The sequence below is a fragment of the Octopus bimaculoides genome, chromosome 9 (assembly GCF_046866305.1).
Source record: "Octopus bimaculoides isolate indiv1 chromosome 9, ASM4686630v1, whole genome shotgun sequence".
Lineage (NCBI taxonomy): Eukaryota > Metazoa > Mollusca > Cephalopoda > Octopoda > Octopodidae > Octopus > Octopus bimaculoides.
The window spans coordinates 31,020,367-31,038,772 of record NC_142936.1 but is presented as its reverse complement, the minus strand read 5'-3'; the positions used below and the strand labels follow the sequence as shown (position 1 = coordinate 31,038,772).

The window sequence follows — 18,406 nt, the reverse complement described above, 5'->3', positions numbered from 1 at the left end:
TAGTGTGTAATTTGGTTAATCTGAAATGGGAGAAAATGTATTTTAGATTAGAATGTAAATAAAATCTTGTTAATATGAACCTGTGATATGGTTTCAGTTCCTTGTAGATATTTTCACTTTAATGATATTCTAAAACTTTATCAAAGAAACCATTGAGAAACTATTTCTGTATAATCTCTTTGAAACACTGACAACAAACTGCATAAATATGTTTCTCTTTTTAAAAGATACTTTGAGGAAGATAAGTCATTCACCAGTAGGAATTGATAACCTGACAAGCATGACAAACTGAAGAAGATATTGTAATATTAAGGATTTTCTCTGTTTTTATACCGACTATACTGAGAGCACAGGGCAGTGAAGGAGCTTCTCTGTGGCCATGTGACCTGCAAGAGATAGAAGTAAAATTGCAGTTGTTTCACACCCTGCTCTCTTAAATAATGGGAAGGATATATTGGATAAAATAGTCCCAGATAAACTTTACTCGAAAAAAAGTGGGTATGGTCACAATCAAGGCTAACCCAGTATGGGGATCAATTTCTGCTTTCACTTTAGTGTCATCCATGGTTAAACAACAGCAACAACTACTGTAACTCTAATTTAATGCAACTAATAGAAAAAATCACTTTCTGGCACTTTTGTGTCCAAACTACAATACCAAGATTTAGAATCAGGTTTCTGTACTATCTATATGTTTTGTAACATATCAGTTCTGGCAATCAATCTCTGGGGAAAAGCCAAAGAATTGTTAAAATATCTCATAATTTGCTACCTATTCATCTGTAAGGTTAGTAAGTTTATGATATTAGGCATTAAGATGTCAAAAATATAACATGTGATGTTCATTCATGTCATATAGTGGAAGCATGAGTCAAAGAATCCTGTACACGGTTGCTCAATTTACTAGAAATAGCAACCAAATCCTCTTGTATTACACCTTACTATCTTTAAAAAGAAGACACTGGATAATTAGTCAGTAATAACCAGATTTCCTGGAAAAAATGGTGGAATAGTCACAGCTAGAATGCCTTTGAGCATAGCCCTACTCAACAAAAGCTAAGTAACAACACAAAGAATATGCATCAGAGGAAGAACATGAGGTTTATGTCCCGTAAAAATGTTCATTGTTGTTAACTTCTGTTCACTTTTAATGTAGTGAGCCAAATTGGTTGGCTGTAACTTATTAAATGTTTGAAGATAATGCATGTACAAACATATCACAGTTACTATCTTGATTTGTATAATGTTCTCATTTTCTACTTTGTTATGTGTAACTTATATTCCTTAATTCTTTATACCAAATGGCCAATGCTGAAGTCTTTGTCTGCATGATGACACTAAAGTGAAAGCAGAAAGTGATCCCCATACTGCAATTTATTTTACTCTGTCAGTTATACAATGAAAAATCGTATCTCATATGATACTTATCTATGACTAGGTGGACTAAACTTTGAAAAGCTAAGTCTCATTGTCAGGAACACAATCTAATATTCTTTAGTGTGATGGACTCATTGAAAACTTATTTAGTTATCTTCTTGTTTAATTGAAATTTTACATTAGTGTTTACACAGCATGTTCTTAACAGCAACCATTCATATATACATACATATAATTAAATAAATAAGTAAATAAATAAAGCTGCTACATTTTATCTGAGGTTTTATATATATATATATATATATATATATATATATATATATATATATATATATATATATATATATATATATAACCTCAGATAAAATGTAGCAGCTTTAAAAGTCTTGCCTAAAGGCACAAAGCAATGGCTGCAGCAAGAAAATCTATTGGCATGACTGGCACTCATACTTCCTTTCAAATACAAATTACTAAAATAGGGTTACTTTTTATTATTCTTTTAACTGAATAATATGTTAATAATTATAACATTACAACTATACATCACTACTGTATGTAAAATAGAAATTATGTACTTTATAATTTTGGGACTTTATTTCTGAAATAAAGTCAGAATTACTACAGCTAGAACATTAACTAAGCATTAAGTTCAATCCTAAGTAATCACTACAGTACACTAGACTTACAAATAGCTAATTATTGCTTGACCACCTACCTCTGACATAGGAGTTGGACCAAATACTGAATCCATTACTTCCATTATAGTTCAGTATTTCAGAAATGAGCTGAACAGAACTATGTAGTAACAATAACACCACTATTACTACCCCAACTCAACCAAAACAAAATGACCACTATAGCTGGATATTTTAAGTAAATTCGTACTTCAATATTGCTACTATTTCAGTAAAATGTTTGTCTTTGCTTTAGAACCACTATTAAATAGACTTATGTTGTTCATTAGTTTGTTCTGATTTCAGAGAATTTTGTCAGTTACCCTTCAGGTATTTCTCAAGTAAATTTACTTTTAAAAATTTGCTGTTTTCTCCTCTTTGCACTGCACTGGTGTTGGTCCTGTATTTTACTATTTAATCTATTGTAACTTCATCAACTTTTGTTTTTAATTATTTTGTTGTTCTTGTTTTTGTTGTCTTTAATAAAAATGTTTTTGCTATCTTTCAACATAAATTAGTTATTATAAAAGAGTCAGATAAATTTGATTGCATTTTTTTCTTTTTTTTTTGTTTAATGAAATGCTTCTAAAATCTCCCATTCATTCCCTATTTTTAGATACATATTTTATTTAGATATGCATGAGTAATCAACATACTGACCTATTCAGTATAATTGGCTGAAATTCTGTTGCAGCAATTTCATTGGGTTGTGATAGCATTTAATTCAACTTTCCTCCTGCTGAAAATTTCATACTATTTCATTTGAAGAAATAGTGACTGTCTTTAAGATGTGTATCTAATTGTAATATGCTCATTCCAAATACACACAAACAAACAAACAAAAAAACTCAGATTTTGAAAATGTGAAGCTCTTTCAATATACAAATGCTTACTGAAAATTGTCCAGATTTTCCCAAGATATGTCTTAAATCGTTCTCTTGAGGAAGTTCTTCAGTAGTTCACATAATCAGATTCTTGTTCCAACATTGAACTTGGAATAAATAGTAATGATATTAACACCTGAAGTTATATGTTGACAAAATGAAGTAGATATACGTCTAGATTGTGATAAAAAATCCATATATATTACAACAGGAAAAGTTAAGAAAAATAATTTTTAAAAACATTTACATGGAAAAATTGTTACAAACAAACAAGTGAAAATATAAATGAATGAGAATTTAATGTCCATTTCAAAATCCAATAGCTTTTCTTTCCTCTTCCCACCCATTTTATTCATTTTAAGATACACCACCAGTACAGAGGTATATGTATGTTGGAATTATTTCATAGTCTCCACATGTGACAAAGTGTTCATGTAAAGAATAGCTTTCATTTGGACTCTATGTTTATAAATTTGTAGGAAAATGTGATTAGCACTTGCTGGGTGCTTCACAATTCCTTACATTGTTCATGGAAGGAAAAAGGTTAAATGAGTATAGGTGCCAGAAGGAAATGAGAGACACAACCGGTAGAATGTTTAAGAGAAGATTTTATTTATATGTTAACTTGTGTGTCTGTGTGAGTGCAACATATAAACATAATAATAGACAGGCTGTCATGTATATAAAGTGTGTGCGTACAGACATGGATGTATGTGTGTGCGATAAGTTCAGAGCATAGAAAGAGTCTATAATATGATGTTAGAAGAAAGTCCAGATACAAGGATGATAAATACCAGTTCGTAGTCAAGGTACACAGTAGTTAAGGTGCTGTATCAAGAAGTTGAGGCCACAATGCAAAGTCAGGGAGAGGCACATGTCGTGAGAGGTCATCGCTTCGGTTACTCATTACAGAAGGTTGTTGCAGGTTGTATTTGCTGTTAACCATGGTTAACCACAAACAGTGTGGAGATAGAACCTATGCAAGTGCTGCTGGTTGCTGTGTACATAGCAAGAAGTTGTTGATGACATTAAGTAGGTGGAGGCGACGAAGATGAAGATTACCCTATGCTGTTGGTTGAGTGTTAAGTCTCCATGTCGCTGCTGTTGTGTCATCGCTGGAACTGGCTGTGTGCTCTGTGGTCAGTGGCTAGACCTCAGAAGGTCTGGAGCCAGAAGACGTTCTAGGCAGCGTAAAGCTAGCATTTTATATCATGGTGTCAGTTCACCGGAAGTTTAGAAAAGACTGTCTCACATGACCTTATCTGAAGGCTGCGATTGGTTGGGTTGCATTTGAACAAGAGACAAACTGCACCAATACCAACCAATCAGAGTGGTGGACACAACAGGGTCCAAAGATGCAGCCAAAGGCTAGCTGTTATCCACTACGTCCGTATTTATGTATATATAACAGAGAGAGAAGTCTCCCTGAAGGCGTACGCTACAAATTCAAAGCAAAATTCTAATCTAACCCAGTCTTCTTTATTTCCTCATTATGACCATCAATACATCTATAATGAAAAGGAAATGAAGAGAAAGTATTTGATTTTCTGTAATAGCATCAGGATTTAGCTAACCAATTAAAATATATATTGGATGGAATGGTGATAAAAGTATACTTTATAAAATATGTGGATAGAAAAAAAAAAGAGATGCTTAATAAATTTTCAGAAATTAATGTCATGATTACTAAAACTATCAGCTAGATTTAAACTATGAAATTTCTTGGCATGTCCTCTTTCATTGATAATAGTTATGTTGACTGTAAACAATAATCCAATGAGTAAATGGAGGTCAGTTTGATCATTTCCTAATTAATACACCCAATTCTACAACTTATTATACAACCCACCTTTACTACTGGAATCCTCTGGCATTTCAAGTTACTTCCATTTTAATTGAGAGTAACTCTATTAATTCTATGATAACTACTCTTGGAAGCTAATCTGATAACTGAAATCCTTCTTCTAGGTATATTTTTCCATATTTTTCCATACAATGAAATCCAGTGAAATTCACAAAGTGTCCAAAAAGGCTAACGATGAACATTGACTGCAACATCTGGAAGAATTTATCCACCATCTTGGACTTGGAGATATTCATCCACTATTACAATTCAGCAAGATGACAACTAAAATAGTAAGTGATGCTTTCATGCATCACATACTGCAAACCTTCTTGCTTTATAAATTGCAATTAAGCTTTCTGGTTTCTTGAAAAAAAGATCTTTACTAAATTTGCAAAATACTCTTGCTTGCTCTAAAAGGATTACATTTACTACCTACTTTATTTCCTGTTCCACTTTGCAAGCAAACACGAAATTCACCCCCAACCCCTTCTTCTCAATCTCATTTCCATGTGCATTCAGTCACCAACCAAGGTCAGAAACTCAACTGGTTGCTTGAGTTTAACCATGTAATCAGTCTTGGCAATCTTTCTGCTATCACCCTTAAACAATATATTTTCAAGGTGACTAAACTCTTCAAGTTTTCTTTTTCTATGGATATCTACTGCAATACATAAGACATTAGAAATATAAGACAGTGTGATCCATTCCAAAGAAAAACATCCTCTATGATCCTGTAACTTCCCAGCTACCAACCTATCACTTTCACTCCAAACATCTCATAGACAATGGCTTCTGTCACAAAAAAAAACTATTTCTTCTTTTTTCAACTTAAGTTTCAGCAATTATTGGCAATACAGTTTCCATAGAGGCTGAAAATTAAAGTATAGAGGGATACAGATAGATGTCTTGCTGTAGATACATGGATTACCCAGTTGGAAGAGAAATGATTGTGAGTCAGAGAGTAAAATAAGATAAAGAAAGAAATGGTGAGAGAGATATGATGAAGATGTGTCGAGACATGCCCTCAAAGGACTTTGTGAGTGGTGAGAATAGGTAAAATGATACAGAAGTTAGGACTAGGTTAGTGAGCAGGATAGAGATGACTATAGCAAATTAGTGAGAGAAACCGAGGAGAGGCTTGGAGGAGGGAGTTGCAGTAGATATGTGAGGGCATTGTGGGATTGTGCATGATAGCAGGTAAGTGAGATGCTACAGGAGATGGGAGAAGGTAATGGGAAATGGAAGTGGATTTGGGGTGGAGAAGAAAGGTAACTGAGAAAGCTAGGGAATGTAGTATATGCCTATTCTGCTCTCAGGTGATAAAAAAATTATGGGTGTTAGGGTATGAAATATAGGGAGGAAAGGTTGACAGGGCAGAGCCCCTCATTGGCAAGCAGTATCAAGTTGATTTTAGGATATCAATTTTATTGTGATGGGTGCATCTTCTTGGGTACACCAAGGCACCAGATATCTTTGTCCTTTGTCATCCTCATAAGGCTCAGTGTTTTGAGACCAGCCTTCAGTACTTCATCCCATGTCTCCTTGGGTCTCCCCCTTCCGCAAGTTCCATCCACTTTAAGTAATCAGCACTTCTTTATGTAATTGTTCTCATCCATCCACGTCACATGACCAAACCAGCACAGTCTTTTCTCTTGCAGACTGCATTTAATTCCTCTAACGTCTCCTTCATTGGACACTAAACTCGGCTTGCGAAGACCTGTTGGGGCAAATGAAAGCGAAATCGTGATAGCACCTGCACCAGTGGAGTGCTAAGAGCACCGTCCGAGCGTGATCATTGCCAGAATAGCTGTCTAGCTTCTGTGCCAGTGGCACGTAAATAGCATTATTTGAGTGTAATCATTACCAGTGTCGCCTTCCTGGCACATGAAAAGACATTCGAACAAGGTCATTGCCAGTGCCGCTGGGATGGCTCCTGTGCAGATAAAATACACCATTTTGAGCATGGCCATTGCCAGTGCCACCTGACTGGCCTTCGTGCCAGTGGCATGTAAAAGCACCCACTACACTCTCGGAGTGGTTGGCATTAGGAAGGGCATCCAGCTGTAGAAACTCTGCCAAATCATATTGGAGCCTGGCGTAGCCATCTGGTTCGCCAGTCCTCAGTCAAATCGTCCAACCCATGCTAGCATGAAAAGCGGACGTTAAACGATGATGATGATGATGATGATGATGAATATGTAACTTTTCTCTCATTACACAAGCACTTTATCACACATGTACATTGATAGAGCATATTCCTCTCTAGTATTTGCATATCCTCAGCAGTCAGGGCCCACATCTCTCTCTATATAGCATTGCTGTTCATATACCTACATCATATAACCTTCCTTTCATATAACCTTCCTGGCATGTATTAAGTCTATAAAATTGAGCATAAAGTATTTAAAATGTATATATAAAGTGCATTAAGTAATTATCGTATTCCAATTTCTTTCACTTTTCAATGAGTAGCAGATGAGCAACTATCTTTCCATACAGACACAACAACACAAGCTACACTTTCAGGTTTTTTGGATAAAGTTTTCAGAAATAACCCAATAGGCTTACCATTAATTAGCCAACTTAATGAAGATTATAAAAATAACTCTAGTAATGATAATAACAATAGTAACAATGAAAATAAAAATAATAAGATTAACAACAATAATAATGGTATCAGAGGAAATACTCATAATTATGGTAATCATGGCAATGAGAGGACTAGCACACACTTTAATAACAGGGAACATATTTCAGGATACAATAATAGCCAGAGTATTAGATCAGGAGCCAGGAGATCAATGTGGCAAGAAAAAAATCAAACGACAAATCGATGCTATTGACAGACAAGGCAAAACAAATTAAAATTATAGCCAAATAAACCAGCTTCGAATATATTACAGAGAAACAGGAGCAAAGATCACTGCATGGCATGTACCAAACTAGAATCAGGGACCCTGATGTAGATCAGACCCTTACTCATCTGGGGCTGTCATGCTCTGGTCTCAAACCAGAAACTGAGGGTTAAATGATTGCTGCTCAGGACAGTCCTTTCCAACTAGGAATTAGCAGAGTAATGTCCTGAAATATGAAAGCAGCTCATCATGCCACATATGTGGAGAGCACTCAGAGACAATTGACCACATAATCTCTGGATGCAGCAGACTGGCACCAACAGACTACTTGCAACCAGCTGTAGTTGAAGCACTATAGGGGATGCTGTTATTGTTGGAATAGGTAGTTAGCAAGTGATGTAGAGGTCCTGCATTTTGCAGAAGCAAACAAGCTAAGATGTAATATAAATTTCAGATTAAAATTAGCAGAGTTCTGTAATTTGTTAAGGACAGCACATTTATACACTACACTGTATCTTCAGCAATGGCCATTTAGGGAGCAATTGTCAGGTATCCTGAAGTTGCATATATTTTTATAAAACATCTTTCTATAATTGCCATAAGCTGTATTAATGTTATGATTTATTTTGTTAATAATGTTATGATTTTTAACTTGTCCACTATAAAACTTTCTGGTGCTAAGAAACTTTCAAGAAAGCTGAACAGCAGAAGGTCTTTGAGAGAAGAAAACCACTTCAGACAGATGCTTCAGCTCTTGACTTCTGAAACATTTACCTGAGGGGGTTTCTTCTCTGAAGACCTCCCACAACATAAATTTTACCCGACTGGCACCCATGCCGGTGGCATGTAAAAAGTATCATTCAAGCATGACTTTAGCCAGTGCTGCCTGACTGGTTCCCATCCCAGTGGCACAAAAAGAGCACCCACTACACTCTCAAAGTGTTGGTGTTATGAAAGGCACCCAGCTGTAGAAACCTTGCCAAATCAGATTGGAGCCTGGTGCAGCCTCCCAGTTTGCCAGTCCTCAGTCAAACCATTCAACCTATGTCAGCAGGGAAGCAATAATGATGATGATAGTGATGATTTAACTTGTCCATAATAAAACTCTCTTATTCAGCTCCACCAAGATCTCTGCTGTTATGACTCACATAATACTAGTTATACCAGAGAATATGATTACTTCTCGCACTTATTATGTAAACCTGAGCCTTTAGAATAATGGTACTTTACATGTTAATAATGTATCACGGTCTTCATTTTTATACGTTCTTGAGTGCTTAGGCATAGGCCAAGGGCCAGTGTGATTACTACACTTCGGATGAGATATAGTGTTCAGACATGAACTGCTGTTGTCAACAGGGCAAATATCTTTATTAGGGTTAGGTACAGTACGGACAGTATTGGTAGGCTTATAGTTAGGGTTTTATTGAGCTATAGAGGCCTTAAGCATAATGTCTGGTATACATTTTATTTTGTTTAGGAATTCACTAGCATGTAGGCTAGGTTATAAGTGGCATGGTTTTTAAAAGGTTTCTCTTTTGCAGATATGCATTCTTCTGATGATGTGATAGATTGCACACCACATTCTGTGCTGTAGACAAGATGCACAGATATGCAGCTAATATGACACATTAAACAATAAGCTTCACTTGCACTGCACTGCTGAAGATCATATGATAATCTGATCTTCCCTATCCCTACTTTCTCCTTCCATTCTCATCTATCTCTCTTGCTTCTTCATGTCCTCCTATTTACCACCTCTTTCCTATAGATATCTACCTCTGCATCATTATCACTGCCAACTACTTTGTACATTTCTTCCTCTTCCAACTGGGGCTCTTTTAGCCTCTCTGTTTGGACATATTCTATTGTCCCCTACTACTGTACACATTACACAAGCAAATTTCATATCCGCACAATTTCCTCACCAAACATTTCATTGATATCGTGAGTGGTTTCAGCTGCTTTACGTCCTTTTTAGAAGTTGAATAGCAAAATTGCTTGAATATCATACTTTGACAGTTCAATTTCAGATGATTGTAACAACGGTGAAAAAAATAGCAATGTTAATTTATTGATGCATTTGGGCAAGTCTATGTGTATATATATATATTCAAGTATATATATATATATATATAGTCTACAGTAAACAATATATGTTGTCTATATATATATATTGTCTACAGTATATATATATATAATATATATAATATATATAATGGGTCGGACGATTTGACTGAGGACTGGTGAAACCGGATGGCAACACCAGGCTCCAATCTAATTTGGCAGAGTTTCTACAGCTGGATGCCCTTCCTAACGCCAACCACTCAGAGAGTGTAGTGGGTGCCTTTACGTGTCACCCGCACGAAAACGGCCACGCTCGAAATGGTGTCTTTTATGTGCCACCCGCACAATCCAGTTCAGGGGCACTGGCAACGATCTCACTCGAAAATCCTACGGGAGCCAGTCAGGCAGTACTGGCAACGGCCATGCTCAAAATGGTGCATCTCATGTGCCACCCACACAAGAGCCAGTCCAGGGGCACTGGCAACGATCTTACTTGGCTTGCCGGGTCTTCTCACGCACAGCACATTTCCAAAGGTCTCGGTCAGTAGTCATCGCCTCGGTGAGGCCCAATGTACGAAGGTCTTGCCTCACCACCTCAACCCAGGTCTTCCTGGGCCTACCTCTTCCACGGGTTCCCTCAACTGCTAGGGTGTGGCACTTTTTCACGCAGCTATCCTCATCCATTCTCACCACATGTCCATACCAGCGCAATCGTCTCTCTTGCACACCACAACTGATGCTTCTAATGTTCAGCTTTTCTCTCAAGATACTTACACTCTGACGGGTATTCACATTGACATTACACATCCAACGGAGCATACTGGCTTCATTCCTTGCGAGCTTACGTATGTCCTCAGCAGTTACAGCCCATGTTTCACTGCTATGTAGCATGGCTGTTCGTACGCATGCGTCATACAGTCTGCCTTTTACTCTGAGTGAGAGTCCCTTTGTCGCCAGCAGGGGTAAGAGCTCTCTAAACTTTGCCCAGGCTATTCTTATTCTAGCAGCTACACTTTCAGCGCACCCACCCCCACTACTAACTTGGTCGCCCAGATAGCGGAAGCTATCGACTACCTCTAGTTTTTCACCCTGGAATGAGATAGAAGTTGTTTCCTGTTTGTTTACAGTCTTTATTGCACCTGAACATCTGCCACAAACAAAAACTAACTTGCTAGTTAACTTGCTTTTGATGTTGCTGCACCTCTTATGTGTCCATAGCTTGCACCGGGTACATCTTATAGAGTTACTACCTACTCCTTTTCTACATACTGAGCAGGGCCATCTACCTGAAGGGGTTTGTGTTTTATCTACCTTCCTACTTATTAGGATTTTGGTTTTAGCTAGGTTGACTCTAAGGCCCTTCAATTCTAGACCTTGCTTCCACACCTGAAACTTCTCCTCTAGTTCTGATAGTGACTCCGCAATTAGGGCAAGGTCATCAGCATAGAGGAGCTCCCAGGGGCAACCTGTCTTGAACTCCTCTGTGATTGCCTGGAGGACTATGGTAAATAAGAGGGGGCTGAGGACGGAACCTTGGTGGACCCCTACCTCTACCCGGAATTCATTGCTGTACTCATTTCCAACCCTCACCTTACTGGCAGCATCTCTGTACATGGCTCGCACAGCTCTCACTAACCATTCTTCTATCCCAAGTTTCCTCATTGACCACCAGATAAGGGATCGGGGGACCCTGTCAAAGGCTTTCTCCATGTCAACGAAAGCCAGGTACAGAGGTTTATCCTTAGCTAGGTATTTCTCCTGCAACTGTCTCACTAGAAATAAGGCATCAGTAGTGCTTTTACCTGGCACGAACCCAAACTGCATCTCATCTAAATTGATTCACTCCCTAATTAGTTGGGCTATGACCCTCTCTGTAACTTTCATAACCTGATCTAACAGCTTGATGCCTCTGTAATTATTTGTATCTAAAGCGTCACCTTTACCTTTGTAGCAGTTGACTATGATGCTGCTACACCAGTCATTGGGTATGACTCCTTCGTGTATCACCTGGTTCGTAATACGGGTGACTAGGCTATAGCCAACACTGCCAGATATTTTGAGCATCTCTGCAGTGATATATATATATATATATATGCATATACACATATACATACACATATATGCATTTAATAAGCGATTGTCACAGATGCTATGGTAAAGTACTACCTGCACTCTCCTTTCTATCACTCATGACATTTTCACCAGTGATACCATGAATTTTGCCCTATTTCAGGCAAATCAACACTAAGAACTCAAATTCTTTTCTACCTCAACTTTGAATGTATCCATCTATGCCAAATCATTATGAGCTTGCATCTTCCAGATCTTTCCTGGTTTCCTATGATATGTATATATGTGTGTGTGTGTGTGTTTATATATAAATAAATATATATAAATGTGTGTGTGTATGTATGCATATATATATATATATATATATATATATATGATTCAAAAGTCTCCATACATAGGAAAATTTTTTTTTTTTATACAAAACAGTTTATAAGATCCCCTGATCTGACCCCTCTTTATTTTTATATTTGGGGGCATTTGAAAGGCATGGTGTATCGGGGAAAGATAAAAGACATAAATCATTTGAAGGAATGCATCACCAACTCATTTGCACACATATCACCAGATGTGCTATTACAAGTTTACAATGAGTGGGGTAAACGTACTGCAATGTGTATTCAAAACAATGGTAACCATGTAAAGCCCGTTAAATAAAAAAAAACTGTTTTTATAAACTGTTTCTTATAAAAATAGTTGTTCCTATGTATGGCGACTTTTGAATCACCTTGTATATATGTATATATATATATATATATATATACATATATATATATGCGTGTGTGTATATATATATATGTGTGTGTGTGTGTGTGTGTGTGTGTGTGTGTGTATTTACATATGTGCATGTGTATATATATATATATATATATATATATATATATATACAGCAAATGAAAGACAAAATATGGAATATACAACAATTTATTATTAATCATGACAATTGTTTTGACACATCTAGCATCAATTACTCTTGGGTGGGACGCTCAACAACTGGTTCAGGAGCATCCGGTGGTGCAGATGTCTCTCTTCTGGTGATAAATAAATGCAACTCATTAAAATGACTATTCCGCAGTGTAACTTTCCATTTTGTAGAGAGAAAAGCAACCAGACAGAGGAAATATCTTCATTTATATAGAAGATCAAAAATAAAATCACAGATGACATAAAGAGAAATGAACATGCAATCAGTGAGAAAAGTATTAAAAATAACCATTAACAGGTATGGATGTATAAACGCCCTTGAGCAAGCTGCATGGTGTGAGTACAAGCATCCACAAAAATGTGAGCCTATGCACACATGAGGTTTGGTGCACTCATGATCACAAAGCAAGTTATTTATCAACTTGATGTTTATAAGAATGGAGAGGTTAAAAGTAAACTTAGGTCATCCATACCTTAAAGTAAAATAAGTTAAGTTAATGGTTACTCAAATTCATTCCCCAAGAATTGTGCAAAAGTACATTTATATGCATGTAGGCATCTTGAGAGTTGTTCAGAAATTTTATTAATTATCTTCTCGTTAGTCCACAGAATAGACAGAGATAATTTTACAATTTTATAATTTCATTAAACTGAAAAGTAATTTTGTTGAATCAAGGAATAAAAATAGGATCGCAGATGGAAGTGCTCAGGTAACACTGAGATGAAAGGAAAAATAAATTGAAAGGTATAATGAATAAACATTCCAATTGGTCAAAACAACTTTATAACATTTCCATATTATCATAAATCGAACATAAATATATATAAAAACGTCCGGGCATCCAATGGAAAAACCCAATAGTATAAAATATACACATATTTACGAATAAAAGATAATAAAACCTAAAAGGGAAATATGAGTGAAGTCAAAGGGAGAAAAATATATGGATTAAATTAGTGCATAATAAATGTGACTAAAAATTTAAGGCAAAGAAATTTAAATAATATAAATATAAATATATAAAAATATAGGGCAAAGTGATAACCAGAAAAGAGTCCATTCAAATCCATCTCTTTGATTGTTTCAAAAGACATTGCCACATTTCGTCAATGTAAAGTCTATTAAGGAAATCCAAAGGCAATAACCTTTTCTTCAGGAGAAAATTTACAAATCTCACATTTCTGGCTGTCAAACAATTTATATATCTGTTGGATCATCCCATAAATAATGCGGTTTTTTTTGTACTTCTTTTATTTTTTTTTTAAATTAAGATAAACAAAGTTCTTTTTTAATCTCAAATATACTCTCCTTCATTTTCTACAATGCACTTCCATCTATCTGGTAGATTTGCAAGGATCCTCTTTCAAAATTCACTTGTCTGTGATGAAAAATACTCCTCCAGTACTGTTCTGACCTCATCTACAGAATTCATATTTTTTCTGTCCAAATGATTTTGAAGACTGTGGAATAATCAGATAATCAGATGGAGCAATGTCTGGCAAATAGGTGGATGGGGCATCGTTTCCCATTCAAACTGCTCCAGCCTTTGGAATGTTATCCTTGCTGTGTGTGGCTGAGCATTTTCCTGATGGAAGAACACTTTTCGTCTCGAAACCAAAGATGGTCATTTTTCTTCTATCACTCACTTAAGCTCTCAAGCTGCTCACAGTAGATCTCTTTTGTTATAATTTGGGTTTAAAAGTTCAAAGTGGACTAAACCTTTCATATTCCACCAAACAGATTACAACACCTTATGTAGGTGAAGACCTTCTTTAACCTGGGGTGCCAGTGTTTCTCCTTTCCCTACCTACTATCTTTGGTTCTTGACATTTTTATAGAGAACCCATTTTTCATCACCAGTCACTATTCAATCCACAAAAGGTTCATTCATGACGTGACAACAAAGAAGGGCACTCATTCACTCTCTGTGCACAATTAGACTCAGAAAGTCTGTGAGGAACCCCTTGACCCAATTTTCTGACTTTTCCAATGGCATGTAGGTGTCGATGAATGGCTGAATGACCAAATCCAGGCTTTTCTGCTAGTTCCTCAACAGTTACGATGGGATTTTGTTCCACCAGGGTTTGCAGGATGTCCCCATCGAGCTCTACAGATCTTCCAGTTTCCAGTTTGGAATGTCTGGAACCACTGTTGACACTGGCTTACACTTATTGTCTGTTCCCATATACTCCATTAATACTCCTCACACTTTCTGTTGCATTGTTGCCTTTATTGAACTCATAAAGCAAAATATGCCAAATATACTCCTTTGTCACTTCCATTATAGCTTTGAAAAACTAACTGTTAAAATCGAACTGCACTCTTCAAAACTTACACTAACAATAAGGACAAGGTAAAATTACTACCTGATTTTATAGCAAGTTGATGCATTTAGTTTATCCCAACCCCCTCTAACTCTTAGTTCATGCAATTGAAAAACACTGCATTATTTATTGGAGGACCTAATATATGTATGTATATGTATAATTTAGTTGTTGGTTATGGCTAGACAGGAAGCTGTCATTGGTTTTGCACCTATAAAGTTCTTATCAGTATAGGTGACTTTTCAGACTCATTGACTGGAGGCATATAACCTCTGTCTTGCAGTCAACAACAACAACAACAACACCACCACCAACAGTGCAAGGGTACAGACATGGAAATCTGTAGGGGCTACAGAGAGTGCCTTCAAGTGAAATCTAAACAATCACAGGCCTTGTTTTAAGATCCCAGGGAGGTGCAATGTTACATCCTTGGCTAACTACAAATGGCTTTTAAAAGAAGAGAGCACACCATAGAAAATTAAATGGAAGCTCCTGGAACAACCTGGATCATATATTAATGGATGTAGATGACATAAACCTTACTTGACTGAGAGAACAAGGATCCTGAAGAACTTACTTGATCCAGGGACTTTCTTAAACTCCAAAAGTGAAATGTTTAGTCAGTTTCCCCAGAGGAAATTCATGTTGAAAACATGGAATTCCTTATTTGCCAACCAGTTAATGGAAATTGTGCATGTGCTGACCCATTTCAGATGCAACTGGAATCAGTCAAAAAGAGATGACTTCATCTCGTGCACAAGGGATGTCACCCAGCAGAATTTTGTTCTGAGGTTTTTTTTTTCACAACCCTGACTAACCAAACCTGTATTTTAACTTCCAGTTATAGAAAAGTTGTGCCTTCGGCCAATAAGTCTGTCAAATCACTTATGCCCCTTAGAAGTTTTTAGGTGCAAAACCAATGGTAACTCTCGTACCAGCTATTACCAACAACAATATTAATTTTTACTGCTCTAAAGGTTTTAGAGTCTATTTCTTTTCAGAATTATGTACTAGTACATATATGTTTTTGATCTCTCTTCAGTATGTTATATAAATGCATTATACCTTGCAGCTACCTGTTCATATTTTGTTCTATTATACCTATATACCACAATATATCTTATCTACTCATGGGAAACATATATCTAAGATCTTCACAAACTCTACAAATGTTTAGCTTCCCAATCTCTGAAGCTCAGCATTTGGCAAACACGCATCAATGATATAGCCAAAATTATATCCAAAATGCAGGTTTGTTCTTAAGGTTCAGAAAATATTTTGGTTCTGGGCAATTGTTGAGTGTCTATAAGTCATAGTGTAACCATCATTAGAGTGCAATTGTTCATATTTCTCGGTTGAAAGTTTTATGCATACAAACATCTTAATTGGCATTGCCAAAGCAGATCTTTTGATTAGTACAAGTTCACTTATCTTCACATTGTATCTTCTTTCTATCATTTTTATTATTACTACAGTAGTTCTTTCACTTATACAGTGCATTCACTTATACTCCTCAAGCCAATGAGAGTTGTTTCACTTGCTAGAAATAGCAGATAAATCCACCTCAAATCATACCTACTAACTTAAAAAAAGACATGTCAAATAATATGGATCTCTGTTCCAAGTGCAAAGGAAAAAAGATGGGATGATCATAGCTGGAATGTCTTTCATAGTCCAGTTTGGTCAAGGCTAACCTGGAGTTAAACAACAACAATCTCCACACTTTTTATTGTCTATAATGTCTCAGCTCTAAACATTTTACCTAATCCTTTATCTCTAAACTTCCATCTTCCTAGAGCTTCTTTCTTCATGCCTTCCATACAAGTGTCTACCTGCAGAATCTAATACAAAAGATCAATAATAAGTCATGATCTACAGAAGGAGTATAAATTGATTCCAATCTGCTAGTAATACACTTGTAACCATTTCTATCTAAATACCATACCAACAGAAAATAGGTAGAAATTACAGTATACTAGTATTATTTTTACTTATTTTCTACACTACATAAAAAATTGTTATTAAATCAGTTTTCTTTTATTTACACTTTCAACAAATGTAAACTGTCATTTCAAGAGGTTTTTAATTTCATAAAATATTGAAATAATGTCATTGTGATGTTCAATGTACCTTTGATTCAGTTAACTTAGTTGTCAATAAATACCATTTCTGTTTCAACATTAATTGCTTGGCACATGATGTAAGATCCTACCATAAAAATATCACTTTCTTTGATAATTTATAGAAATACTGAATTTTTTAAAAAAGTACATTGTTTGTTTTAAAAAACTGATATAAAATGATATTGTAATGAACAACTTAATATCAGGAAGTTATTAGTGAAACTGTTAGCTTCAGTTTGCCTGAAAGTTGCTCTTTTTGTTTTTTTAACTATTATTGTGCTTCATGAACTTCCTGTTTAGCAGGGAAATTGCTTGTTGAATAATAGAAATATTGCTGCATGTATTTAATATGCAATATTTTTGCTTTGGTAGCATGCTCTTCAAAGTAGAAACTATTCAAATGATCTCAAATGATTGAACATACTTTTGTCACTTTATTCAATATATAGTTTATCATAGCAATATTAAAATAATATTCCTTTCATCATCACCAGTATGATACCCAACTAAAAGTAATGTAATGAACCTCAAAGATATATTTTTATGAGCACTTGCCATTACGTACATGTGTTTGACTTATCTAAATTCTTGCAGCAGATACTTTACAACAGATATGATTTCAAGTATTAGCTGTTCTATCATTTAAATACCATTATCCTTTAATTACATGTCAAGTGGCCTGCTAACAATTTATTACAGATATAGTGCTTACTTATAAATTGTCCGCTATGGCTATATAGAAGTTATTTTCCATCTTTTAGTACATATCCAAGGCGGTGCTCCAGCATGGTGCAGTTAAATGACTAAAACAAGTAAAAGAAAAATATAAAAGACTATATATTAAAACTAAGGCAGTAAAGCTGGAACAACTTTTAACAAAACCAAGCCAAGTATTTTGTGGGCACCAAAATGTTTTTCTCTCATATTTGAAGGGCCATATTATCATGTGTATTTCTGGGATATTATATAATAATTATCAATAGATTGTGTCAATAGATACTTATTACATAAGTATCTATAAGTATAAGTATCTTATAAGTATAAGGTGGCGAGCTGGCAGAAATGTTAGCATGCCGGGCGAAATGCTTAGCAGTATTTCATCTGCCATTATGTCTGAGTTCAAATTCCGCAGAGGTCGACTTTGCCTTTCATCCTTTCGGGGTCGATAAATTAAGTACCGGTTATGCACTGAGATCGATGTAATCAACTTAATCCCGTTGTCTGTTCTTGTTTGTCCCCTCTATGTGGGCAGTAAAGAAATAAG

General features: G+C 35.8%; 1 protein-coding gene across 34 annotated transcripts in view; it reads left to right on the top strand.

The window, feature by feature from the left end:
- LOC106875847 (coiled-coil domain-containing protein CG32809) overlaps nucleotides 1-18,406 on the top strand; it is a 931,982-nt gene that overhangs the window by 709,531 nt on the left and 204,045 nt on the right. For 16 of the 34 annotated variants that reach the window (XR_016243098.1, XR_016243095.1, XR_016243093.1 and 13 more), the window contains one exon: nucleotides 2,358-2,381. The exons of the other annotated variants lie outside the window; for them this stretch is intronic. Coding sequence is in view for 13 of the 16 variants with exons in the window: in XM_089357316.1 (XP_089213442.1) it covers nucleotides 2,358-2,381 (24 nt within the window). In the remaining 3 variants the exon portion in view is untranslated. The remainder of the gene's footprint in view (nucleotides 1-2,357; nucleotides 2,382-18,406) is intronic. 34 annotated transcript variants of the gene reach the window in all.